The sequence below is a fragment of the Elephas maximus genome, chromosome 5, assembly GCF_024166365.1.
Source record: "Elephas maximus indicus isolate mEleMax1 chromosome 5, mEleMax1 primary haplotype, whole genome shotgun sequence".
Taxonomy (NCBI): domain Eukaryota; kingdom Metazoa; phylum Chordata; class Mammalia; order Proboscidea; family Elephantidae; genus Elephas; species Elephas maximus.
In genome coordinates, this window is record NC_064823.1 from 75470647 (window position 1) to 75497459 (window position 26813).

Below are 26813 nucleotides of genomic sequence, written 5' to 3' on the forward strand. Positions count from 1 at the left end.
ATAGATCTCATCAATATAACTGCCACTAATCCATCTCATTACATCATAGTGATAGGACTTACAACACATAGGGAAATCACATCAGATAACCAAATGGTGGAAAATCGTACAATACTAGGAATCATGACCTAGCCAAGTTGACAGATATTTTTGGGAGACACAATTCAATCCATGACATGAGTGGTGGCAGCACATGTAGTGCTCTGGCTGGAATTGAACTCAGGTCTTCTGTATGGAAGATAAGGATTCTACCACTGAACCACCACTGTATACCTGTTGCCATGGAGTTGATTGCGATTCATAATGACCCAATAGAACAGAGTAGAATTGCCTCATAGGGTTTCCAAGGAGCGGCTGGTGGGTTCGAACTGTTGACCTTTTGGTTAGCAGCAGTAGCTCTTAACCACTGTGCCACCAGGGCACCAAACCACCACTATAGCTAACACTTAAAAAAAAAAAAAAAAAAAACGTAGCATGTACTGCTGCTAACCAAGAGATTGGTGGTTCAAACCCACCAGCTGCTCTGTGGTAGAAAAGATTTGGCAATCTGCTCCCATAAAGATTAGAAGAAAAACCAAGCCTGTTGCCGTTGAGTTGATTCCGACTCATAGCAGCCCTATAGGACAGAGTAGGACTGCCCTGTGGGGTTTGCAAGGAGAGCCTGGTGAATTTGAACTCCCGACCTTTTGGTTGGCAGTCATAACACTTAAGCACTCCACCACCAGGTTTTAGCCTAGGAAATCCTATGGGGAAGTTCTCTTCTGTCCTAAAGTTTCTCTATAAGTCAGAATTGACTCTAGCGCCCGCAACGACAACAACGTACTGGACATTGTTCTAGGTTCTTTGTGTGTTAAGTCATGTAATTCTCAAAGCAGTTCTATGAAGTAAATATTGTTATTATCCCCTTTTTTCGATGAGAAACCCCAAGCACAGAGGGTCACTTCCTCAAGGTAACCCAACGAGGAGTGGGTAAATAGTAGAGCTGGTTTCAGTCTGCACTTTCAACCACTCTATTGTAATAAGAAGCAAGAGATATCTTACTTGTGTGCTTTCTGATTGTTTTATTATTATTTTATTTATGAGAACCAGGCAAATTTCGATTATTTGTGTTTTTGTTTTCCTTTTTTTTTTTAAAAATTCTACTTGATAGAGGGCCAAATAGAGGTGTTTCAAGGGGAGAAGTTGCTGTCCTCCATCCCTATGTGGACCACGTTTGGGGAACTAGCCATCTTATACAACTGTACAAGGACCGCCTCTGTGAAAGGTAACGAGATGAAATACGGTATCTTTGAATTATTTCGCGAATTTAAAGTTACTCTGGTTAAGCCACTACTGCATCCTTATTTCAAGTCTTTTTGTCTCCTATTTTCTGATATGCTCTTACCATAGAAAGGATATGCCTATAAAAGGACAGTTTGTATTGAAGCGTTTCTCTAAACAACCCAAGTTTCGAAGGACCTTTTCATCAGATACCTGTATATTAAATAAGAACATGGCTGTAAACTGAATGATTCCAATATTTGCTTTAATTGCCACTTTATTTTCTACTATGTAGACCTCTGCCTTTGGCTGTCCCGGAATATTTGTTTGTTCTTCACAAGCTTCTATGTTATAAACCAGAATAGTTAGTTAAACTAATGAAAATGTGTATAAATGTGGAAGGGATTGAATTAGATTAATGGAGTTTTCCTGAGTAACTTTTGGGATTAGTTTAATTGCTCCTCTGTAGGCTTTCTGTTTTTATTGACCTTATTTATTTATTTATTTTTTTATGGAGATGGGCTTTCTTATGAATTATTAAATGTGATGTTTCTCAGTGTTTGGGACTGGGTTACAATTATGAGCAGCAGCATTGCTGAAGTACTTGATAAAAATGCAGATTCTGGAGCTCCTTTACAAATCGGAGCCAGAATTGCAGGGAAGGGGCCAGGGGACCAGTATTTTTAACAAGAATGTCATGATGATTCTCAGTGTCTGTAAATTGGTAAACCAAAGCTTTGGTTTTTGAACTATTTTGTCGACTCTCATTACTTCTCTTTTTGTTTGTTTGTTTACAACTATAATTTCATCTAGATCTTTTTCAAGTTGCTACTTCTCCTCTTCCTTTTCAGATTTTATGCTTGCCTTAAGAAAAAAAGTCCCTCAAAAAATTCTTCCATGATACTTTAAAAAATAGTTTGCATACATTTTACCTAAAAGCAACTACAGAGTTCTTTAAAATATATTAGCTATCTTTAGCAACAGTGTCTAAAGCAACGGGAAAAGACACAAAGAAACACACACACACACACACACACACACACACACAGAGGTTTAATTTCTGATTATCTGCTTGTGAATCTTTCACTCCTGTAATTGGCTACAGGGTGGGTGGCTTTTCCTTGTACCACGGCATGAATCTGGAATATATCCTGATGATGTAGTGCATAATTAGGAATTGCAAACTAATTTTAATATCATCCTAAGCAAAATATAATTAGAAAGGAAACCTTTTGCTACCCACTTCCAAATCATGATGCATCTCAAAGCCAAAAATATTTTATAAAATTACTCACCCCTTATATTGCTGTTTTCTTTCATTTGCACATTTAAATAATGCATTTTCTAAGAAATATCATTTTATGAGAATATGTAACAAATGTATTTGTTAATATACTATTGTGATTTGGATTTTTTTTAAAAATTGAGACTAAACAATGTTTTATTGTTTCCTTGATCTTTCTAAAGCCATTACCAATGTTAAAACTTGGGCACTAGATCGAGAGGTATTCCAGAATATAATGAGAAGGACAGCTCAAGCCAGAGATGAACAGTACAGAAACTTCCTCAGAAGGTAAGAATAACACGTTGGGAGAAAGAACAGAAGATGGTGTAGCCATCTTGTGGATGTGTTGAGTTTGAAAGGAGATCTTGGGTGGTAGAAAAGATAGTGCTCAACTACTAACCAAAATGTTGGCAGTTCAGATCCACTCAGAGGCACCTCAGAAGACAGGCCTGTCAATCTGCTTCTGGAAGGTCACAGCCTTGAAAACCCTACAGAGTAGTTCTACTCTGCGCATATGGATTTGCCATGAGTCGGAAATGACTCAAAGGCAGTTTGACTGAGTTTGGAAATGCACACAGGACTTCAGTTTTGCAACCCATAGAATGCATTGACTGGCTCCCAAAAACTTTATGAACATTTTATCAGAATAATTATTTTACTCTAGCTTCTCTCATTTAATCATTTTCCACATGATTAAACAGAAATATTCCTTTGCAATAAATGCCACATATATCAAAAATTTTCTTTAATTCCCTTTAACCCTTTTTATGTCTCCTGCTACTTTTTGCCTTGTATTGATGGAGCCATATAGTTCAGAAACTGTGCAAAAAATCCTAAAATATTCACCTGCATTGTTCAGTTGGCTTTAAAAGACATCCTATAATTTGGAAGAGGGTAGCTAAAGATAACTTCTAATAATGCTTTGCTTAGAATCACATTAAAATTAATTAATTTTATTTTCTTTACTTGCTTTAACTGAGAGGTTCTTTTTCTCATTTGAATAGCCTCATCATCTTCCAAGTCATTGTTATTTCTAGCAAATTAATTTGTCAAAAATGTTAACTATACTTGTCATGATGACATAGATTCTTGGAACATACTCGTTTTGTGGATTGTTCTGTACCTCAACAACTTGGGTATATTAATTTTAGGGAAATAACTGAAATGTCTAACTGCAAAAGCCAGTTCCATGTGTAAAAAAGTACATATATATTGTTGGAGAGTATATGTTCTTCATTTAAGCTATTTCTGTCTTTGTGGAATATCTGATAGTCTCTGAAGCTGCAACACATACTGTAATGTAATGATTAGTGGTAATAATAGTGATGCAGCATAAAATTTTTAAAAATTAAGTTCTTTTGAAGCATAGTGATTCTATCTTGCAAGACTAGCATGGGAAGCCATGGATTTTATATGTAAAGTAAACCTTCTTTGTAAGGCTATACAGTGCCTAGTATATGGTGAAAGCTCAATAAATATTGAATGAATGCATTGTTGCAGTTTCTCATGTAGAGTCTTGCTGATTTATCATCCCAGAAGTAATGAGTCCTGGAAGAGAGCTACAATAGTAACAACTGGGTGTCTTACCAATATGTTGGCCAACACCTTAGCATAATATTGTGGGGTCTACCTGAATATAGGTACTCTCAAAGTCCAACAACTGAGCGACACAGGTTAGCATTTAAAGTTAATGAGACACACTTCTACAAGGGCCAAAAAAGATAAATAAATAAACCACTGCCCAATGGATTTGCATTTGAGTGTCTCAGAAATAAAACCTGAAACAATAGGCAAAACAACAGATCATTCATTTGGACTTTAATATATTGTCTTAGTGGGAGAAGCTCAGGTAGTTTACGGGTACCTCTTCCTTCCTTTCTTTTTTCTCTCCCTTCCTCCCTCAGCCTCTCTTCTTTCTTCCTTCCTTTTTTTTTTTTACCTCATTCATTTATTCATTTGTTCGTTCATGCATTCAACAAATACATATTGCCAGACAATAAACATTGCGGATTCGGAGGTGATCACAATAAGCCTGACTGCTGCCTTCATACGGGGGACAGACAAAATGTTTTTCCTCATATCTCTTTCCCTACCAGTTCCAAAAAACGAGAAGTTTTCAGGAGAGAGCTTTTATTAACATTATAGATCTCAGATTTTGACAAGAAGTGGAACTTTTATGATTGGCATATGATGATCAATGGCAACTTCTGTTTATCCTTTTATCATTTCAACAGTCCAAAAACCAAACCAAACCCAGTGCCGTGGAGTCAATTCCAACTCATAGTGACCCTACAGAACAGAGTAGAACTGTCCCATAGAGTTTCCAAGGAGCGCCTGGTGGATTTGAACTGCCGACCCTTGGGTTAGCAGCTGTAGCACTAGGTAGATAATATTAGGGAAAAACATTTCCCTTTGTTTTTTGATACATAGTAAGCTCTTTCTTTTCCATTTACATTTTTTTATTATGAAGTACGTGATCTACATATATTTGAAGATATTTCATGCATATGTAAGTTATAAAACATAATGGTAAAATGAACACCCGTAAAGCTACTTGCTCAACCAAAAAATTAGAAAGCTAACAATATTGTGAGCTTCCCATGTACTCTCCTCGTCCCATTTCTCAACCTCCTCCTCCCTCTCTCCTTAGGGTTAGTCTATATGATGAAGTTTAGTAATCATTCTCTTGCTGTTCTTTATAATTTTGCCTAAAGTTTAACTTAGGCTATGTTTGAACTTTATAAAAATGGTATTATTTTTGTGACTTAGTTTTTTTACTCATAGTTTTTTTCTAAGATTCATTTACATTGGTTAGTTCCCTCATTTCTTCTCTGTAAATTTCCACTACAGGACTGGACCCGAGCGTATTTATCCATTCTTCCACGGGGACTGCGTTCAGGCGTTTTGCAATAACAAACGATTTTGTTGCAGACATTCTTATACATGTCTCCTGGCCACGTGCCTCTTGGTGCACATGCGTAAGAGTCAGTCTAGAACTCTCTTTCTCTTAGAAAATCAGATCCAGTCATGTGTTTTTGAAGTTCCAACTTTTTTTTTTTCCTTTAGGGGTATCAAATTTTAGATGGTAAGAAAGAAGTATTAATCTTATAGAAATCATATTAATAACCCTGACTAAAAATGAGCAAAAAGAAGGGAAATTCCTCTAAGAGAACAAGTAACAGTTTAATCATACTGAGTGGTTGGAGCAGAGTTTCTGATTTTTTTCTAATAATAGGTTTCAGTATTTTATTTCATTCTTTGTATATTATTATTATCTGTAAAACTGGTCCTATTACGTGCCTCTGGGCATCATTAATTTAAGAGTCAGTAAAGTATGACTAATCATCAAAGGTTATTTCAATGCCAGTTCCCATGTCACCTTGGGTTCAGTCTTTACTTAATTACAAGGATTTAGATGAAAAACTGATCCTCCACTAGAAGCAGAGCTTCCTCACCTACACACTCACACACATTCACACACACTCACACACACATACACACACCACACATACGCACATGCATGTGTGGATGGCACAAAGAGCTTGCATTTGACTATTAAAAGGTTGGTGATTATAACCTACCCAGTTGGATGCTGGCGGAAAGTCCCAGCGATCTGCTAGATTAAAGATTATGCCATTGAAAACCCTATGGAGATCATTTATACTCTGTAATGCTTTTTTTTAATGCATGGGGTCGCCATGAGTTGGAATTGACTCGACAGCAACAGGTTTGGTTTGGTTTTATATATATTTTATATATATATATGTGATAATAATTTCTCATTTATTTGAAGTTTAATTATTTACATGTACTATATTTGGAGGTTGCTTTGGAAAAATTAAAGTGGTATGTGTACATTGTATTTTTTCGATGTACGTGAAGATAAAAAGTACATATATGTGTATTCATAGTTTAATTCAGGGAGCTCATTAAATAAAGGTTTCTATTTCATTTTGAAGTGTATCCTTGCTGAAGAATTTACCTGAGGATAAATTAACCAAGATCATTGACTGCTTGGAAGTGGTAAGAAATTTTAAAGAAAAAATAGATTTCTTTTAAAGATACTGTGATCTAGCCAGGTTATTAGTACTGTGAAAAAATACAGAAAAGATGTTATATCACCAGCCTACAGAGACCAAAACAATTTTTTCCTTTTTATATTTTGAGATACTTCAGACCAAGTCGCACTGAATTAAGGGACTAGGATGGGTTTAGGGACTCTTGAAATGTGTAAAAAGAAATTGGATTTGCGTGTGTAAAGAGAAATTTGATTTACATATTTTAATATTTTTAGTACATTTGGTAAAAACTAATCTGATGCACTCAAGAGGCATTTGATTTTCTACAGTTAACTCACAATCCCTTACAGAGTTTTCATAGTAGTTAGTGGTATATAGTTAGGGAAGTGGAGTAGAGAAAAGGTAGGTTAGTGTTGTTGGTGACAGGCCTCTGAACCAGGCTATGAAACATTCCATGCTTGAACACTTTTGGTAATGAAAATATATTAAAAAAAAAAACAAACAAAAAACAGGATGCATTTAACAGGCCCTTTACCTATTTTAACAGCTAGGGGAAAAAGCATATTGGAATGTGTTCAGAAACTCATTTGAGGCATCACCCAGATGGTTGGTTCCAGTCCAAGACTAGTCAAGTCTTTTCGTGAATAATGCTTTTACGACAGGCACTATAGATTCTAATTATATGCATTATTTGAAAACCTCTTCAGATCTCAGAGATTAAAATTCAAAGCCGATAACCTCTCTCTAACTTTTTGGGGGGTGGGTCAATTTTATTGAAACAAAATGGCTTTTACAGAATATAAAGGAGTTGAGAAATAGTAGTAAAGGAGTCACATCTAGACTTTCAGCTTTTATAAAGCTTTTCTCAGTGGGAGGAAAACAAAGCAAAGCAAAAAACCCCTGCAAGCCTGATTGTTGACAGATTCGTGTCTCTGTCAATCACAATATACAACGTAAACTACTATCTGTTGAGAAGGGAGCACAGATCGTTTTATCCTTAAGTGTAAGTGACACCAGTCATGTTTCCTTTTACAATTCATGGAACTCATCCAGCTGTTTATCAAGGACAGGCCATGATGACACAGTGCCTGGCCTTGTGTCCCCAGGAGGTTCAGATATGAAGTCATTTTCAAGAGGGCTGCTTGCCCTGCATCTCTTGGGATTTGCCCCAATGTAACATAACCCAATCACAGATGTTACAAATTAATAATTCATCCCAATTCCTGAGAGTGGTTATTTTTTTCTTTTTAAACTGGAGAGGCCCTATATTTTTTTGTTAACTGAGGAAATCTGTTTTTAATATAATACTAATAGAGTAGATTCACCAGAGGGGAATTCCATGCTGACAGCAAATATTAAAATTTAGTATTATTAAAAACGAATGGTAAATAAGACATATTTATAGCAGCTACAGGCAATAGCTGCAGAATATATGGGGGGGGGGGGACTCAAATCCAGTATTAATTAACATACAATTCAAGTTAGAAAGTCTCATCTTTTAAAACACCCAAGAAAGGCTTTATTATATCTCAGCATTTGTGGACAGCAGCACAGTTTATAAAGGGTTCTTTATTCATACCTGGCAAACAAACCTGTCTCTGTAACGTGTGAAAATTCTCAAATGCGAAAGTAATTAGCAAGGGAGTAATGGAATCCACTTAGCTACAGGGGGAGCACATAACTTCCCGGCAGAACTTGGACTAATGACCCGTCAACATGCCCCTGACAACAGTCAATCACTAATGCATCGAAACTATGACAGAGCACACGCCGAGACCTAGGACCAGCTGTCCTACAAACTGGCTCCATAATCTTTGAGAAAAACAGGCTAAATCTGTCATGCTGTTTAGGAGTTGATTTGGGAGTTCTTTGCTTGGGGGGGTGTGTGTGTGTGTGTGTGTATGTGTGTGTGTAGGGGGTGGAGATCAGAATTTCTCATCAACAAGCAGTTGAGTTGATCTGATGTGTTTGTTAAGGCTAGTCTGTTAAACTCCTAAACCAAATAGCCCTGATTGTGCAGTATTCCAATAGCATTTCTTGCTTTAGCTTAAATTACCCAGAACATTCAGTTCTGGATGCAGACATCGCCTTTAAGCCTCTTCTCATGTTCCAGTGGAAAAATGAGAGTGGGAATAATACCCATGCACTCACTGGAATACTTTAAGAATTAACTAATGAAAATCATAATGCATGACACAGACTCAGAGTGTAGCGTAACTATTAATGGTAATGAAAACGGTCATGTGACTAATGCACCTGGCAGTTGTGCCCCGCACAAGAGAAGGGTGGAAGGGGTCTGTGCTCCCACACACAGTGATCAATCCAGGAAGCTTGGGGTTTGACTGCATCCCTGAACTACAAACATCATGATTGATCACAATGTCACTTAGCTCTTTGTTGGAGAGCTTTGTTATTTGACCCAGTGGCCCTCTGCACTGTGACTCTGACATGCCATCTTTCATGAAGCCAGAGGTGTAATGGGGGTGGAGGCGGGGCCGGGAGAGTAGTATGGAATGTTCTTTTCCTTATTCAGATCACCTGTGGTGCTTGTTAAAAGGCAGATTCCCAGTTACCACCCCACGCTTACTGAATCAGAAATTCTGGATCAGAGGCTGAGAAGTCCACATTTTAACGTTTTAACTATGCAATTCTTATGCTCATTAAAGCCTGACAACCACTGTAAAATTATGACTGTTGTTGTTAGGTGCTGTTAAGTCAGTTCCGACTCATAGAGACCCTGTATACAACAGAACGAAACACTGCCTAGTCCTGCGCTATCCTCACAGTCCTTATGCTTGAGCCCATTGTTGCAGCCACTGTGAAAATTATGAATAGAATACATATATTCAGTGTCACAGCCTGCCTCTTCCTTTAGGAATTTTCCATTTTTAATCATTTTTTAAAAGCCTAGTCTTCATTTCTGGTCCCTACTATCTATCATTTTCAGGAGCCCTGGTGGCTCAGTGGTTAAGAGCTTGGCTGCTAACCAAAAAGTTGGCAGTTCAAATCCACCAGCTGCTCCTTGGAAACCCTATGGGGCAATCCTACTCTGTTCTCTAGGGTTGCTATGACTCGGAATCGACTCCATGGCAATGGGTACTATCACTTGCATAAGCCAGAGTGTTTTTCTCGTTTTAATGATTATATCCAGAGCCCTAAGAAAGTTGAGATAACTGTGGGTTTTGCCACAGTTTATGGACCAATTAGTTAAAGTGTGGCAGCCAGGTGGTGTAGAAAGTTCACTAGTCCAAAGTCTAGAGATTAGGGTTTGTGGTCCTGCCTCTATCACTAACAGCTGTCAATTAACTGTGGTGGGCATTCGTGTCTCCTCATTTACAAAATAAGGGGGGGGAGGGGGGGCAGAGTCAGCTACTCACTAGGGTCTATTTCAATGTTTAAATTATAGAATTCTGTAGAACTGGCTCACTTAAATAGGAGTAATTTCTATTGGGTTCCATCTTGTAAGACCTGATTCCTTGGGAATAACAAATCACAGCTAGTATTAAATTATGTCTAAATGGTTGATAAGATACACCTGATCCAGGAGTGTTTGCTTGAAATTTTCTATATTAAAACATTTACACTTTGTACTTTGGAAATCAAAAAATAACTGGTACAAGCCAAAATAACTATAAACAATGTTTCAAAAACAATGGACTTAGGTGTGTAGTCCCATGATGCATGGAAGTGTGTTTGTGGTGTGTCATAAGTCTGTATGTCATCACTCCTTTGTCATGAAGGCTGCCAGCCACAAACTAAAGACTTTATGGATCTCTTAGCCTTGTTTCTTTCTCCTTAGCTTCCATTGCCTCCTTAGGTTTTTCTTCTGGTCTCATATATTGTATTCATAGGCACGAAGGCTCTTACATTTTGCTCTGTATCTGATTATCATAGAGCAAGCATTTCCTTTACAGTGAAAAATGTTTCCATCTTTTGCAGCTACTGCCCAGTTGTATAGTTTTCTTCTGACCTCTGCTTCTCAGTCTACCCTGGAACTGATTTTCTTCTAGTCCTGCACTAAGTGACTACTCTTAAGGTTTCTAGACATCTTTTAGGACATGTTTTTCAGATTGTGGGTCACAACTCACTAATGGGTCATGACACTGATTTAGAGGAGTGTTTTTTTACATCAGAGTATTAAGTATTGTTTTAAAAATGTTTTTCACTTTTAGATAAATGTCTGTATGTGTGCATGTCCACATATATGTGTTGTGTGGACACGTAAAATGTATTTCTTACTGTTGGTCAGAGTCAAGATGCTTGGAAACCATCACTCTACAAGATAGGGCCTATGGCTCCGTGGTTCTCTGAGGCACCCCTTTGCACTGTGACCACAAGGACAATAACCACACTATTTGGATTTCTCTTTTTAGTCTTGGTGACCACCACGGCTAGACTGGCTGCACTCCCCACTTGACAAATACTGTCCAGTCTAGCATCACAGCCAGTACTTACCACTATATATTTTTGGTCTGACCTATTTCTACAGCCTTTTCTGATCTGTGGAGTTACTGTCAACACACTGGGCAGTATTATTTATATTCCGCTCATGGCTTTGGGTGACAAAGAACCATCTCTGGGAAAAGTACCATTAGGAAGGTCAGCCCTTAAGAAACAACAAAGCTCTTTCTCAGTGTTCCTTTTCAAGCTTTCCCCCTTCTTTAACTTATCTGGTTGACAGGAATTAAAACCATGCCCCTGCCCACATCCAAGGCTTCATAATAACTGAAGAACAGCCTAACAGCACTTCAATAATTTTTCATTTCCCTTCTGCTCTATTTGGAGATTGAGATTGAGATGGGAACATGAGGAACTGAAGAGCAGACTGTCTAAAACAGAAATATTCACACAACGTCAGCAGTTTTAGTAAAGAAAATGGAACATTAGATACATAATGAAGACCCTTGGGCTGTGTGATCTTGGTCACTCACTGACTTAACCTACAAAGGGCAGAGTCATGTCAACTCTAAAGTCAAGCTTGTATATAGCAATGGTAGGAATCCCTGCTTGGCACAAATGTTTAAGTGTTCAGTTACTAACCAAAGGGTTGGTGGTTCGAAGCCACCCAGAGATGCCTCAGAAGAAAGGCCTGGAAATCTGCTTCAGAAAGGTCACAGCCAAGAAAACCTTATGAAGTACAGTTCTACTCTGCAACACATGGGGTCATCAGGATTAGGAATAAACTCAACAGGAGCTGGTTTATATAGCAGAGGTTTGTGATAAAGCTAAATTGAGAAAGAATAAAAAGAATTGGAGTTGGAGCAAAGGAGAATGAAGAACACCAGAGACATGGTAAAAGACAAGTCGAAGAGACAGAAAGGGCCACATAAACCACAGACTACATAAGCCTGAAGCAAGAAGAACTAGACAGTGCCCAGCTACCCCCGATCACTGCCCTGACAGGGAACACATCAGAGAATCCCTGATGAAGGAGAACAGTGGGATGCAGATCTTAAATTCTCGTAAAAAGACCAGGCTTAATGATCTGACTGAGACTAGAGGGACCCTGGAGGTAATAGTCCCTGGACCCCTTGTTAGCCTAAGACTGGCACCATTCCCAAAGCCAACTCTTCAGACAGGGATTGGACTGGACTATAAGATAATGATACTGGTGAGGAGTGTGGTTCTTGGCTCAAGTAGACATATGAGACTATGTGGGCAACTCCTGTCCGGAGGTGAGATGAGAAAGAAGTAGAGGACAGCAGGTGGTTGAATGGACACAGGGAATACAGGGTGGAGAGGAGGCATGTGCTGTCTCATTAGGGGGAGAGCAGCTAGGAGTACATAGCAAGGTGTGTATAACTTTTTGTATGAGAGACTGACTTGATTTGTAAACTTTCACTTAAAGCACACACACACACAAAAAGAATTGGAGTAAGCAAATTGTGATTGCAAAAAAAAAAAAAAAAGATCACAACACCCAAAATATTATTGTTCAAATAAAATAGAAGTTTATCTCTTGTTCACAAGCAAAATGGTCCCAGTTGGCTCCGTACAACCAGTCAGGAACTCAAATTGTATCATTTTCAACATGTGGCTTCCACGGTCCCACTGGGTCACACCATTGCAATGGGGAGGGGAAAGTGTGTTGACACATACCTGAAAGAGTAAATGAGCATGGCCTGGACGTAGCACACATCACTCTGCTCATATTCTGTTAGATCTTAGTCACATGGGTGCAGCCAAAAGCGGGGAGCCTGGGGAATGTGATTTACCGGGACAGCCATATATTACTGTGGAAGATTGTGATGGACAGCTAGCAATCCTTTGCACAGAAATTAACAGTTATCAGTTGCTTGGTATGTACAATATGTGCCATCAGGCCCCTTAGATACCCTATCTCACCTAGTCCAGCATTAGATGTGGTGTGGTAGGTAATAAAAAAATCTTAATTTTACAGAAAAGGAAACTGAGGTTCAAAAGATTTAAGTAACAGTAAAACCAAACGGTCTTTTCCTCCTTGACATGGTAATCATTAATTGCATTTTACTGTGTTTCAGACTCTCATAAACTAAAAAAAGAGAAAAATCATCTTTAATGGCTTATTGTGGTAGGCAGAATGGCTCCCTCAAAATGTCGGTGCCCTAATCTCTGGGATTTGTGAATATGTTAAATCACATGGCCAAGGGGACTTTGCAGATGTAATTAAGGTTATACAGAGATTATCCTGGGTTACCTAGGTGGGCTGAATATAATTACATGAGCCCTTAAAAAAGGAAAATTTTCTCAGGCTGGATTCAGGGAAGTGAAGCAGAAGTCAGAGATTCTAAGCATGAGAAAATTCAATGTACCATTGTTGGCTTTCAGCTATAGGGAGCGGTGTGTGTGCAAGGGCGAGAGAGAAGCCTCTAGAAGCTAGGGGTGGCCGCTAGCTAACAGCTAGTAAGGAAACAGGTTTTATCTTAAAACTGTAAGCAAGTGAATTCAGTTAATAGTCTGAATGAGCTTGGAAGTGGATCCTTTCTGAATCTCTAGAGAGGAACTCAGCTCTGAGGATACTTGATTTCAGCTTAAGAGAGCCTAAACAGAGAAACCCAGTTGATCACACGACCTGGACTTTTGACAAACAGAAACTGAGATAACCAATGGTTGCTGTTTTAAACCATTTGTTTGGTGGTAATTTGTTCTGGCAGCAATGGGAAACAAATACACTTATCCTCTCTAAATCTTTGAAGGTAAACGGTCTTATGTGAATTTGATGGAATGATGAAAGTGAAATTCACAACTGTGATATACACAATTAGAAAGTGGCAGAACTGGGATTTGAATCTGGATCTCCTTTGCTTCAAAGTAATGTAAACAGGTTTTTTAAGAGTAAATGACCTAAAAGTGACTGGAAATTGACACAAAAGTGGTCTAGTTTGGAATTGATTTTCAAGTCTAAAAGAAAAACAAAGATGCCTTTAAAAAAAAAGTTAAACACGTTTCTGTTTCCATAAATAATTAAGAGATCTGTTTTAGTTCTATGACTTTAAGACAAGATCAAATTAAAGTGAAGTGGAGGAGGACAGTTTAATCCATCGTTTGTGTCCTAAAATACTGAATTGCTCTTTCGGTCTGACAGGTAGATAAATGACTTTTCCCTGCCCAAGGATTTTCTAATCACACAAACGTATAAGAGGGAAACATGTTAATAAATAAAAAGAAATAAGCGATAATTTGAGATTTTATGATGGTAAACATACTTTAAAGAACAGAATTTACATGTAAAAAATTCTAATGTTGCTTTTTTATTATGACAAATCTTTGCAACGTAAGAGCAGGGCTCTTCAAGGAGTTAGAAATTGAGCTAATGCGTTACTAATATCTGTTGGGAATTATATTGTCAACTTATTAGATAATTGTTTTTCTTCTAAGCTCTAGACACATTTTTCAGGAGTCCCTGGGTAGCGCAAATAATTAAGCACTCTCCTACTAGCTGAAAGGTTGGTAGTTCGAACCCACCCAGAGGTGCCTTGGAACATAGACCTGGCAATCTGCTTCTGAAAGGCCACAGCCTTGAAAACCTTATGGAGCAAGTTCTACGCTGAAACATATGGGGTCACCATGAATTTGAATCCTCTGTATGGCAACTAACAACAGCAACAGCGACAGATACATTTCCCAGATTGTTCCAGGTCACTATACATTTTATATTTAGATTATTTAGGAGAAAGTCCCACCTGTGTTTTAGTGATTTTTGCTTTGCTCTTATTTCCCTTCATGGCATAGGTCTCCAGGCCTGAAATCCAGTATTCCAGGTGAATTTTTTTTTTTTCCTACAGAAGAGGAACATAATTGCAGATGATAAAGCAAAAGTCTCCATACTTTTCCACAGTTTATGACTGCAGTTCAAGAAAAGCATAGAGTTAAAACAAGCATAAAATAAAAGAAATAGGTGTGGGACACTCATTTCAAAGACCCAAGAAGTTTCATTTCATTTATGTCTCCACTTAATCTAACATTTCCTTTCTTTTTTATCCCAATAGGAATACTACGACAAAGGAGATTACATCATTAGAGAGGGGGAGGAAGGAAGTACCTTTTACATTTTAGCAAAAGGAAAGGTAAATATTGACTAAAGCTTACTTGAAGTAAATCAGAAAAAATGTTTTCAGTTTGTCACAAACACAACAATGCTCTGCATTGTGACCTAAGATGTCCTCTGCATTGAACCAGTAAAGGAGCTTGTATCAGAAGAGTTCCATAGGGTTTGGGCTGAGCGCTGGGTTTGAGGGCACAGGAGACCTATAATGGGTTCCAGCTGAGACAATAACTTCTTAGTGACATTAGGTAAGTCATTTGACTTTCTCTGAACCCGCTTCATTGTATATAAATTGACTGTTATTTCTAAGGTCCCTTCTAGTTATGAATGCATGATTCTCAGTCAGGTCAAGGGCCCAGGATCAGGCCTGGAACATCTTCCCGTCTAGCAGATATGACAACCAGTGGGTGAAGGAGTTCTCTCTACTAAGTGAATTCAATAAATGAGGACAGTAATAGTTAGACATTGAACTGTAGAACCAATATGGCTCAGAACTTTAATTCATACACAAAACTCAAGTTGATTTAGGTGCTCATATAAATGTGATTCTAATATATACAATAGGTCTTTTTCTTTACCTAAGACTTGAGTGGAAAACATATTGCCAGTGGTTCCTATGTTGGCCCCTGACCATGTTTTTCAAAGATAAGAAAAGGCATTTGTGAAATATTGAAGGAAAGAGTAAATTCTTGAGCGCCTGTGCCTCTATAAACTGTCGGATTTTTAACATACACTCTTTTTTTCACGGAAGAGTTTATTATCGGAGCCAGACACTGCCTTTTGTAAACTAGTTTGTGGCTGAACTTTGAACTGGGTCCCCAGTGAAGGAAAATTTTAACAAAATAGTTTCAAACCTCCTAAACTCTTCAACACTCAGAATAACTTCTTATGTTTCTCCTCAGCCTAGACCCCATGATTTGAAAGAATTTTGGGTAATAAACAAATTGCATTTATTATTATTTTTCTTTAATTCATTGTGATATGTATAAATGCCAATCAGAATTTCTAATCGGCATGAAGGTACCCTGGTTATCATGCTGAACTGGAATATTTCCAGACCCCAAAAAGGAATATTGAAGTTTTTGTTTACCTCTGCCATGGATGTTGTTAAATGGGCCATGGACCACCTTGAGACACGCATGAAACTTGTGGATCCCCCTCCATATTCATGTTTTGTGTTCAGTTTTAGGATGTATATAGGCTTTAGGGAGTCATTCTGGACACCAGGTTAAAGACTCCTGATCCGAAGAAAAAAAATTGCCATCGAGTCAATTCTGATTCATAGCGACCCTATAGGACAGAGTAGAACTGCCCCATAGGGTTTCCAAGGAGTGGCTGGTGGTTTCGAACTGCCCACCTTTTGGTTAGCAGCCAAACACTTAACCACTGCACCACCAGGGCTCCATATCCTTGATTAATTTGCCATCTGTATTAGACTTTCTGAAATAATGTAAGTTCCCATGGGACAATTATTATTTGCTTTGAGGATCCCTAAGAAGGAATCACTGGATTCACATATGAATTTGACTTTGGGAGGTGTGGTTTGAATGGAGAATGTTGCCCTTTCAGAGGGTTGAGTCATTCGATCATGTTAAATGACAGGGTTTACCATGTCCATCAAAGTGAGCCGAGTGTAGTTAGATTGTCCTAACTACTGCACAATTACAGCAGAGACTCAGAGACTGCCTGATCCCGTCCTTATTCAGTCAAGTTTATATAGATTGAAGGATTTGGTTGAATGGATATATGTTCAGTTTCTCTTTCTTCTTTTTCCACCTCCCCCCCCCCCTTTTTTTTTGGATTGTTTAACATTGCTTAGGTGAAAGTCACACAGAGTACAGAAGGCCATGAGCAGCCACAACTGATAAAAGTATTACAGAAAGGAGAATACTTTGGAGAAAAAGCTCTTATCAGGTGAATCTATGAATTTATATACCATGATTAAATAATCCTCTGATTGCTTTGCATATGAAACTATTCATAGAGTTGCTAAATTGAGCCACCAAACTAATAGTGACCAGTATCCAAGAATTTAAATAATTTTTAATATATTTTTTATGCAGAAAATAACTATGCTAACTTCACACAGGAAAGTTAAATTGGAAAATGTTAAGTTTGATATTGAAAATTAAATTGCTGTTACAAATTTTAGTTTATATAAAGTCAGAGAAAGAGATTAAAGATGTAAAAGCTATACTTTCTACTTGAGATTGACTTTTTTTTTTTTTTAAGTCTCCAAGGTTTGGAATATTGCCCTGTTTAGAGTTTTCTTCTTTCTTTTTCATCGAGTAATGACTTTACATATTTTGGATGTTTTTAAATCATCATACAAGAAAAATATTTTCTTAAGAATTTTTATCAGTTCATATTGCAAGCTTTTAGAAATACCTCAGAATACTGCATTTGAAATTTCTACCTGAATCTCAGGCTTCTTTTCTTTCATTCAGTGTACAGAAGAAATATTTTTAAAGGAAAATAAAATAGCTTACAAGATACTTCGTACTTCCTGTAACTCAGGAAAAAACCTTAAATCTGAAGAAATTAATTTTCCTAAATATGAATAATTTTATAAAAGATAAAATTAAAGCCTGGGGCAACACACCTTTTTTTGGTATAATGTTTTTAAATGAAAACTTGATATTTGTTAAGAAATCACTTAAAATCTATGTTGTGACTAAACCTTTTTATTTCCAATTTGTGTTTATAAAAAAAAGTATTTCTGCTCATGTATCTTCCCCTTGACTTTTGTCTGCTGATTTGTATGTCAGATTTACATAGGTACAGAGCAAAGAAGAAGTATTCATAAATTACCTGAAGGCATATTTGATTATTTAAGATCATAAAGCTCTTATTAAAAAAAAAAAAACTAAAATTCAATGAATTAAGTTATAGATAATATGTAAACAATTTAAACATGGAATTTAAAGACAAGCTGAATGTTTTTTTCTCATTTTCTAGCTGGCAATGAACTTATTTCAATAATAGGGAAATTGTTTTTTCTTTTTTTGTTTATTTCTTTGTCACAGACTATGAATATGTTCATGCAACATAAGTAAGGGATGTCATTATCCAAAATGTCAATACTTCAGTGTATTCTTTCTTAACATTTATGTTATTTTTCTCATACCTCCAAGCAAATCTACTAAAGTTTAAAAGTGCACTAGAAATTTATAAAGGCACTTTAGAGTCAAAACAGCTCTCAAAAAGGAAATATACTATCTGGTTTTGCTGGATCTGCTCCATTTATGCCTGTATGTAGCAGCTAGCCAATTATAGTGTTTTCCCATAAGAAACATAGGAATTTGTGTATAATGTAGGCACTCAACTCCCAAAACCTTTTAAAACCATAAAGTTAAGATCTATGAGAAGGAAAGTTGGATATTGATATTTTTATGCATTTATGCTATCACTTTTCAGGGCCACTGACTGTGGCTGAATACTCCTTAAATTCTGTGTATTTCTGACTTGCCACTAAGTAGTCCTGGGAGTTCTTTTAGAATTTTGTGAGCACTCAGGAAGTTATTATGAAAGGAAGATAAGAGTATTTATAAACATCTAATACTTGTGAAGTGTAATGCCTAGAATATTCCCAGTCAACATCATGACACTGACAAGTAAAAGGAATACCATACCCCTTTTCTTTTCCTGAATTCACAAATCAAATAGTTGACCCACAATTAAATATTATATCTATGTACACATTCACAAAATGAGTACAAACTACCCTGCTACCAACTCAGAAAGCCCATGACACATCAGTATTTTCACCAATTTCTTCTAACAAGGACCCTGTAAACTTAGAGGGGAGGTCTCTGGATGTTGGCTCTGTGGCAAGGGGAGTTTTTTGGAATGGTAGAGATGGGGTGTTGAAGTTTTCCCTGTCACACCACTAAGGGAAGATGAGGAACTATACTTGTATGATACCATTTTTATTGAAGTTTCTTAGAGAAGTTCTGATGTTTACAACTCTATGGTATGCTTGATATTCCAGGGTCACCTTAAATGAACTTCATAGCACTGGGTACCATAGGGGTGTATCTTTTTTAGTGTCTTTAGTTTATGCATTGACTCGGAGGCACCTAACAGCAACGACAATTTAAAAAAACGAAACTCACTGCCGTCGAGTCGATTCCGACTCATAGCGACCCTATTGGACACAGTAGAACTGCCCCATAGTTTCCAATGAGCGCCTGGTGGATTCAAACTGCCGACCTTTTGGTTAGCAGCTGTAGCACTTAACTACTACGTCACCAGGGTGTACAAGTAAATGTCTCTAAGGAAATACTTTTACCCAGTGCTTGACCCATTGGTATTCATTAAGTAATTAGATTTATAATCATTAGATCATATACCATAATGCATCATATCTAAGATACCATCAATTGTAAGATGCATCATTACATCATGTACCCTCAAGGAAAGAAGAAAATGCTGCTCATTAAATGTAAGACATCAACTGTAAGACATGCTCTGACTTCAGTGGTTTTAATAGAAAATGTGCATCCAAAACTCTATGAAATAAAGGTATTTTAGTATTCGTTTAATTAATTGGGTGATGACTAAACCAAACTCATTGCCATCAAGTTGATTCTGACTCAGAGCGCCGTATAGGATAGAGTAGAACTGCCCCATAGGGTTTCCAATACTGTGAATCTTTACGGAAGCGAACTGCCACATCCTTCTCCTGTGGAGTGGCTGGTGACTTCAAACTGCTGCCCTTTCAGTTGGCAGCTGAGCGATTAATCACGGTACTACCAGAGCTCCTAGTTGGGTGATACGGCACTAAAAACACTTTCTTTGGCATTTGTTATTGGATGGGTTGTCATATGTTCATTATTTGAATTTTTTTTCCAATACATTTATGTGAGCAGTTACTTTCATAATAATATTTTGCCTCATTACTTAGATCAGATGAGAGCTATTTTATTTTGGCCGAAACAAAGCTAAAACTAGATTTCATACTCAATTGCAGTCACTGATTGCTCTCTGGTCCCAGTACAATTATATCCTCTTAAGTCCTATGTACATAAACTTTATTGGAACACATTTCAAATCCTTTTTATGGGCAAGAGAATGAGTATAAATCATGGTTTTGAAAAAGAATAGTCTGTGGGAGGATTACGTGATAGTGCTTCATACAAAGGGACATTCCTTAACCAATGGCTGCTTAATTTCTAACCATAGTGAAAATTGACCTTTCTGATTTTTTCTGCAGTGATGATGTCAGGTCAGCTAACATTATTGCTGAAGAAAATGATGTCGCGTGCCTGGTTATTGACCGAGAGTGAGTACACTGATGTTGTCGGGAAGGCCGACTACACCACCTTTGCAGTCCTGGCCTTCTGTTACTCCCAGGGACGATCTGTCTTCTCACTTATCACCACTAGGAAATGTTGGCCAATCCTCAGCTGCAAGTACATTCTATTAAAATTCATGGGGAGAAACCAGGCCTTCTGATCTGATTCTGTCTGAGGCAGTGGCAGACGCTGCCAGGCTCAATATTTTGTGTGCAAAGTTTGTACATAAATATCAGTAATAGGCTGATTTACATTCTGCATCTTTCAGAGAAATAAGCTTATTAGTGCCCTTATGGATTTTCTCTCCACACAACATAGTGAAGAGTTTGACAGTTTATTTCTAAAATGCCCTAATCAGTCAAAAAATTTTTTGAAGAAAACCTATCTCTCTCAGGCAGACTATAAAATATTCTTTAACTGTATATATACCCAGATAAGTTTTAATTTAACATCTGTGGTGATTTGCAAAGTGATGTGTATCAATTTTAATCTCTAAATGGCTTAGATTATTTTTCAGAATAAGTGTCATTTTATGCCCTTAACTCACTTGAAACCATATTTGGATCTGAACCCTTAGATCTTTCATTAATTGGTTAAACATTTGTTGGTTATTTACTAGGTAGAATAAAACACATGCAAACTTTTCAAAGCCTAGCATAAGAGAAATCCAAACTTTTCAAAGCCAGACCATTGCCTAAGAGTAGTCATCTTGTAATTGAAGAAATAGGGCATACTAATATGAAATATTACAAAAATATGGCAAAATGGCAAGCAGCAGGTATCACAAGGGAAGATACAGTTGACTGCTAATTGAATACAACAGTTGTTGAAAGTAGATTCGTAGAGGTTTAGAGTTGGAAAGAACCTTAGAGTGTTTTTATTTAAATTTTGTATTATAGAAAATTTCAAGCATATTCAAAAGTAGACAGAATAGGATCATGAACCCCATGATGCAAGCTAAACAATTATCAGCTCAGGCTTCATCTGTGTCCCTTTGCCACTCTCTGCCTTCCACATTTTGTCTTCAAGCAAGTTCTAAACATAAAATTTTTCTATCTATATGTTGGTGCAGCATCTCTAAAAGCTAAGTATTATTTTGAATACATAATACATAATGAATACATAATACCATTAACATACCTAAAAAGTTAACAATAAATGTATCTTAGTTGTGATTCCCTAGAGAAAACAGAACCAATGACATAGAGAAAGTTCTTCCAAAATATCTATTTATAATCTGAAGGCAGAATACACCCTAAGGAAACTCCCCTTTCAACTGATTGGTTGATTACATTATATTAGATTGCATTATTGTAGGTGATTATATCACATCAGATGCCATCACATTTCACTGTGGAAAAGCAACTAGTCTAGTATTTGGCCAAACCACTGGGAATCATAGCCTAGACAAGTTGATACATAAAATTAACCGTCATAAGCTCTTAATAAAATTTAGAGTTATTTTAATTCCCTCCCTTACAGATAAAAAAAGTTAGTCACAGATAGGCTAATGAATTGCCCCAACTGTACCATTGTGATGGAGCAGGGCTACTGCCCAGGTTTCCTGATTCATTCCATTATTCTTACCACTGTGAGTCTTTGGCTCACATGGCGTGTGTTCAGTAAAAAAAGGAATCATTATGCAGTAAAGTGGAAAAGGTTTTTATTTATTTTTTAAAGTGTGCAATTGGGGCTTAAAAAAATGAATAGAATTTTTCTAGGCGAAAAGGAAATATAGACTGCACTCCACGTGAAGTAAAATTCAAAAGCAGAGTTACAGGACTACAATAGTGCAACGTATGTTCAGGGGACAGTTAAGTTTTGGATCCAACTCTCAAATGGAAAATATATTGGTACAATATTGTCCAAATAATGCATTCTTTTGTATATAATAGTTCCTTAAAAATACATGCGTACATTGAGTAGCATTAGCTGTGTGGTAACATAAATTGCTCCAAAATACTAGGACTAAAAAGGACTAAATATATGGTAGAAAGGAAGAATTCTTTCATTTTTTTTGTCATTGTAATCACATATATCACATACTTATGTACTGTTTCCGGTATTCATCATCTGTGAGAAAGGATGTAATTATTTTGTGTAGCTTGCAGATTATTTGGAAATTTATAATTGCAAAATGTTTAATTAATCTGCAAGTGTATCGTTGAGATCCTTTAACGTATAAGGTATTGCCTTAAGTACGGTGAGACATAAAAACTTATGTGAATCTGTTCTATGAACCAAGGAATCTGAGGATCCAGGTATGACTAAGATGACCTATATCCAGGAGTTCATGGGATAGTTCTGGCTATCCCAACATATTTATTATTGGCACCCCATTTCACTCCAGAAGTGTCCCAGTTTGGATGATAAATTATATGATCACCCTAGCTATAATTTACAATCTGGATGCTCCCATTGCATACCATATATATTCTTATCATCAGTCACACTTCATTTAATTGATTTATTTAACATCTGTATTCCCATGAGTACAGACACCAGGGCAGTCTTCTCAACAGCTGCTGCAGAGCCAGCATTTGAGATAGTCATTGGCATACAGGAAGTGCTCACTGAATGCTGGCAGAATAGAAGGCACCATCTTTGCAATGAAATATAGTGACTGAAAGCTCATGACTTTTTTTTTCTTTCCTGATTTATTATTTTAACTAATGCTTAGAATGAATACGTTACAAGACGGAGAGTTAAAGTTTGAGCTATATTTTGTATTTTTTAAAATATGGTAAAACAGTGTGGAAAAGGGTAATAGTTCTAAACAAATGGAAGCATTATTTATGACATTTCCATCATTATTTGATTGTTGAGACAAATCTCAAAGGGACTTATTAGTTACCCCCAGACTATAACATCCAAATGAATACAGGCCGTTTGAATGGAGTAGCTAGAATACTATGGCTGTTTAAACTTGACTTTAAGATTAGTTAGCTAAGAACTTTTAGGAACTTATGGCACAAGTGACACCTACATTTAAAAAAAATGGTTTACAACAAATACTTCAGTTCATTTGATAGCAAATAAAATAGTACTGAAGTACAGAGTAAATATACCATGATCATGAAGATGGGCACAATTTCTGATATATACATAAAGTTGCCATGAGTTAGAGCCAGCTCAGTGGCTACTAACTACAACAACACAGAATATTTAAAAACAAAACAAAGTACAGAATTATTTATTTTTTACTTGAAAATTTCCTACTGGAAATTAGAAATTCCATGGTAATACTGCTTTGTATTTTGCGACTCTAGAGTCCACAACGGTCAGTCCACAGAACAGCATAGAAAAGAACAGAGAGTAGACCTGGAGGAGAAAATGGAAAATACCTAGCACAGCATGCAGTACATGTTTAACCATGTAAAAACAGAGAGGCAGTGATATTGGAGCCAGTTAAATGTGAGCAGTGGTCTTCAGGACTAGGCTGGCAGTTAAGTTACCACGGTCCACTATTTAGGTGGCTCCAGCTTATTTAGGGCATTTGCAGGTAAAGTTTCATTCTTTCATTCCACTATGTACAAGGTGCTGAAGATATTACTTGGGTGATTAAAGCATGGTCTCTACTTTAAAGAAACATACTATTTTGTAGTAGGGAAAAGAAATACCCTAATTATCAAAAATCAAGGCGGATTATAGGATGTGGGTATGGGGGAAGCATTGGAAAGACAACCAAGAAAAAACATTTTTTTGGTAAGGAAGGGGATTGTTTTTCCTCACGGAGAGTGCAGCGTGTAAGAATTCCCAGAGACAATGGACTGTGATGGGGGACAGGAAGCTCAGGTCGGCATACCACAAGTCTGTGATCTTTGAAGGGTGAGGGAGGTCAAGGGAAGATGGCTGAACCTCAGACAGAGAACAACTCAGCTAAGGTGAAAAAGATGGGTTTACTTAGGAAGCAATGTGAAATGAGTAGTTTCTAAAGGTAAGAGAGATAAGGGATACATTTTATCTTTGATTTTTAAAACAAATGACTTATATAATTTAATTAACCAAAATAAGAAAAAAAAATGGAAGCTCTGTGTAACCTTTTGATTTAGTAAACAGATCACATAGACTATTTTCTTTCCCCTATCTTCTTTAAAAAATGAAAATAAATAAAAAAGACACAATTGTTGGTAAACTTGAACCACAGGCATAAAAATATTTTTTCTTCTCACTGATATCCCCTTGGCTTTCATAAATTCAAAGAATCAGTTACTGGCATATGACTTCTAACAACTATTCTGGTAGACATTGGAGGTTCAGTGGTAGAATTTTCACATTTCATGCCAGAAACCTGGGTTCAATTTCTGTCCAGGACAACTCACTCACAACCACTGCCCATCTGTCAGTGGAAGCTTGCATGTTGCGATGATGCTGACCAGATTTCAGCCAAGCTTCCAGACTACGGCAGGCTAAGAAGAAAGGCTTAGAGATTTGATTCCTAAAATCAGCCAGTGAAAACCCTATGGATTGTATGGTCCCATCCAAAACCTATCATGAGGATGATGCAGGAATAGGCAGCCTTTAGTTCTGTTGTGCATGGGGTCACCATGAGTTGGGAGCTGACTCAGCAGCTAACAACAACAAATAACTACTCTACATATTATGACAACTTTAACATCTCATCGACTATTGGAAAACAATTTACACAGCTGGAGTAACCATACAAGTAGTCTTTACTGAGCTTCAGAGAAAATATCAAGTGAAATGGTACCTATCAGAACAGAGCTTTTTATTTTATTTCATTTCTTTAGAACATTCAACCAAACGGTGGGGACATTTGAAGAACTCCAAAAATACCTTGAGGGGTATGTGGCAAACTTGAACCGTGATGATGAAAAAAGACATGCGAAGTAAGTGATGGAATATTTCCTAAGCCAGATATGGCTTCAACAGCCCATGAAGTGGGGAAGAGGTGTGATTTGCTTTGTGGTTACCTTTAATGTGCCTTCACTAGAAAATTTGGGGAGTTCGTTTTCATTGTTCTTCTGCAAAGAGGACAATAGTTAACTACTAGCATGGTTTTTTGTTTTTAAGCTGTAGTCAGCTCTTTCATCTGTGTGATGAGTAGGAACATTAGGGAGAAACTTCCTGATAGGAGATGTTGGGAAAGGAACTCTTTGTTTTGTCTGGTGACTTAGCTCAAGGGAATATTAATTCACAAACAAAGAATCCTCTTTTGCTCGTCTTTGATGGAAATCAAACAGGAATGCCAATTTACTAAAGTAGCCCATTCACTCTAATTGGGGGAAGAGAGCTAGGCATACAGTCAGAATTATTTGAAAATACAAGCTATTGCCTAGGGGCATGTGTTTGTATGTGAGTGGGGGTGGGAGGGCAGGGCTTTAAATGTTGTGACACTAATAAAAAATTATTTGATAGAAAGCTCTAGTTGTTTAAATGAAAATTATTAGAAAAGTTTTTGCCATGTTTTGTAGAGTGAATACTTAGCATATGTGCACTATCAAAGCTACATAGTCAGAAGTTGTAAAAATCTGAAGTTAGAGTTAAATTAGAGCATTCAGTCAGAACCTCTTAAGTTGTTTTTTTTTTTTTTTTGCGAGGAACAATGTGTATTTTTTATCCTGAAGGCCTTTCACAGTAACAACAATTTATGATTATCTAAATAACCCAGAGCAGTAAAAGTTAATTAAAAGTGAAAAATGGATATCCAAAACAACAGTATTTGGACATAAAGTAAGCAATGTGCTTTTTATATTTCACAAAGCGATTATTCTGATTCAGCCGCAGAAAGCTTCAAGATCTGACAAAAATAGCCAACTGTAACAAAGATTCTCAGTGTGACATCCTCCTTTCTGTGGAGCAAAGGGAATTGCTTTCTGGTTTCAATCCCTCTCATTCTCTCTTTGGTGCTTTTTTTTTTTTTAAGCTTTATTGAGGTATATTTTACATACCACAAAATTCACCCATTTTACCTCTCGTTGACTCAGTTTGACATTTGTCTATTTTGTGTGTTTGGGGGGGTGTTCCCATTTCTGTTTGTATATTCTATTGTTTTCCCCCCAGATGGGCTTGAATCTGATCTATAAAAGATACCTTTGTGGCAATTATGGGCAGGAGTTGCTGGCAAAAATAATACCGTTCTAAGAGTGAAATTTATATATGGCGTGACCCTTGATTGACTAAGGGGTGCGTACAAATTGTCCCATCTCTTCTACAGGAGGTCCATGTCTAACTGGAAGCTGTCCAAAGCACTCTCTCTGGAGATGATTCAGCTGAAGGAGAAGGTGGCCAGATTTTCCTCATCATCCCCATTCCAGAACCTTGAGATTATTGCAACACTGGGCGTTGGTGGGTTCGGAAGAGTTGAGCTTGTAAGGGGTTTACGTTTCAAGCATCTGACAGAAGCCTTTTGACTTTTGTTTTGCTTTAAATTCCAGTGTATCTTAGAGGAATATATGAATTGTTAT

The 26813-nt window shown here is 37.1% G+C and overlaps 1 protein-coding gene across 2 annotated transcripts in view; it reads left to right on the forward strand.

Moving 5' to 3' along the window:
* PRKG2 (protein kinase cGMP-dependent 2) overlaps positions 1 to 26813 on the forward strand; it is a 109024-nt gene that overhangs the window by 46669 nt on the left and 35542 nt on the right. The window contains exons 4-11 of one of the 2 annotated variants that reach the window (XM_049887086.1): positions 1151 to 1264; positions 2728 to 2833; positions 6505 to 6568; positions 15033 to 15110; positions 16908 to 17002; positions 20304 to 20372; positions 25137 to 25235; positions 26564 to 26717. In XM_049887086.1, the coding sequence (XP_049743043.1) occupies positions 1151 to 1264; positions 2728 to 2833; positions 6505 to 6568; positions 15033 to 15110; positions 16908 to 17002; positions 20304 to 20372; positions 25137 to 25235; positions 26564 to 26717 (779 nt within the window). Of the gene's footprint in view, positions 1 to 1150; positions 1265 to 2727; positions 2834 to 6504; positions 6569 to 15032; positions 15111 to 16907; positions 17003 to 20303; positions 20373 to 25136; positions 25236 to 26563; positions 26718 to 26813 lie in introns of those variants that run through there. The other variant, XM_049887085.1, reaches the window with a different exon arrangement.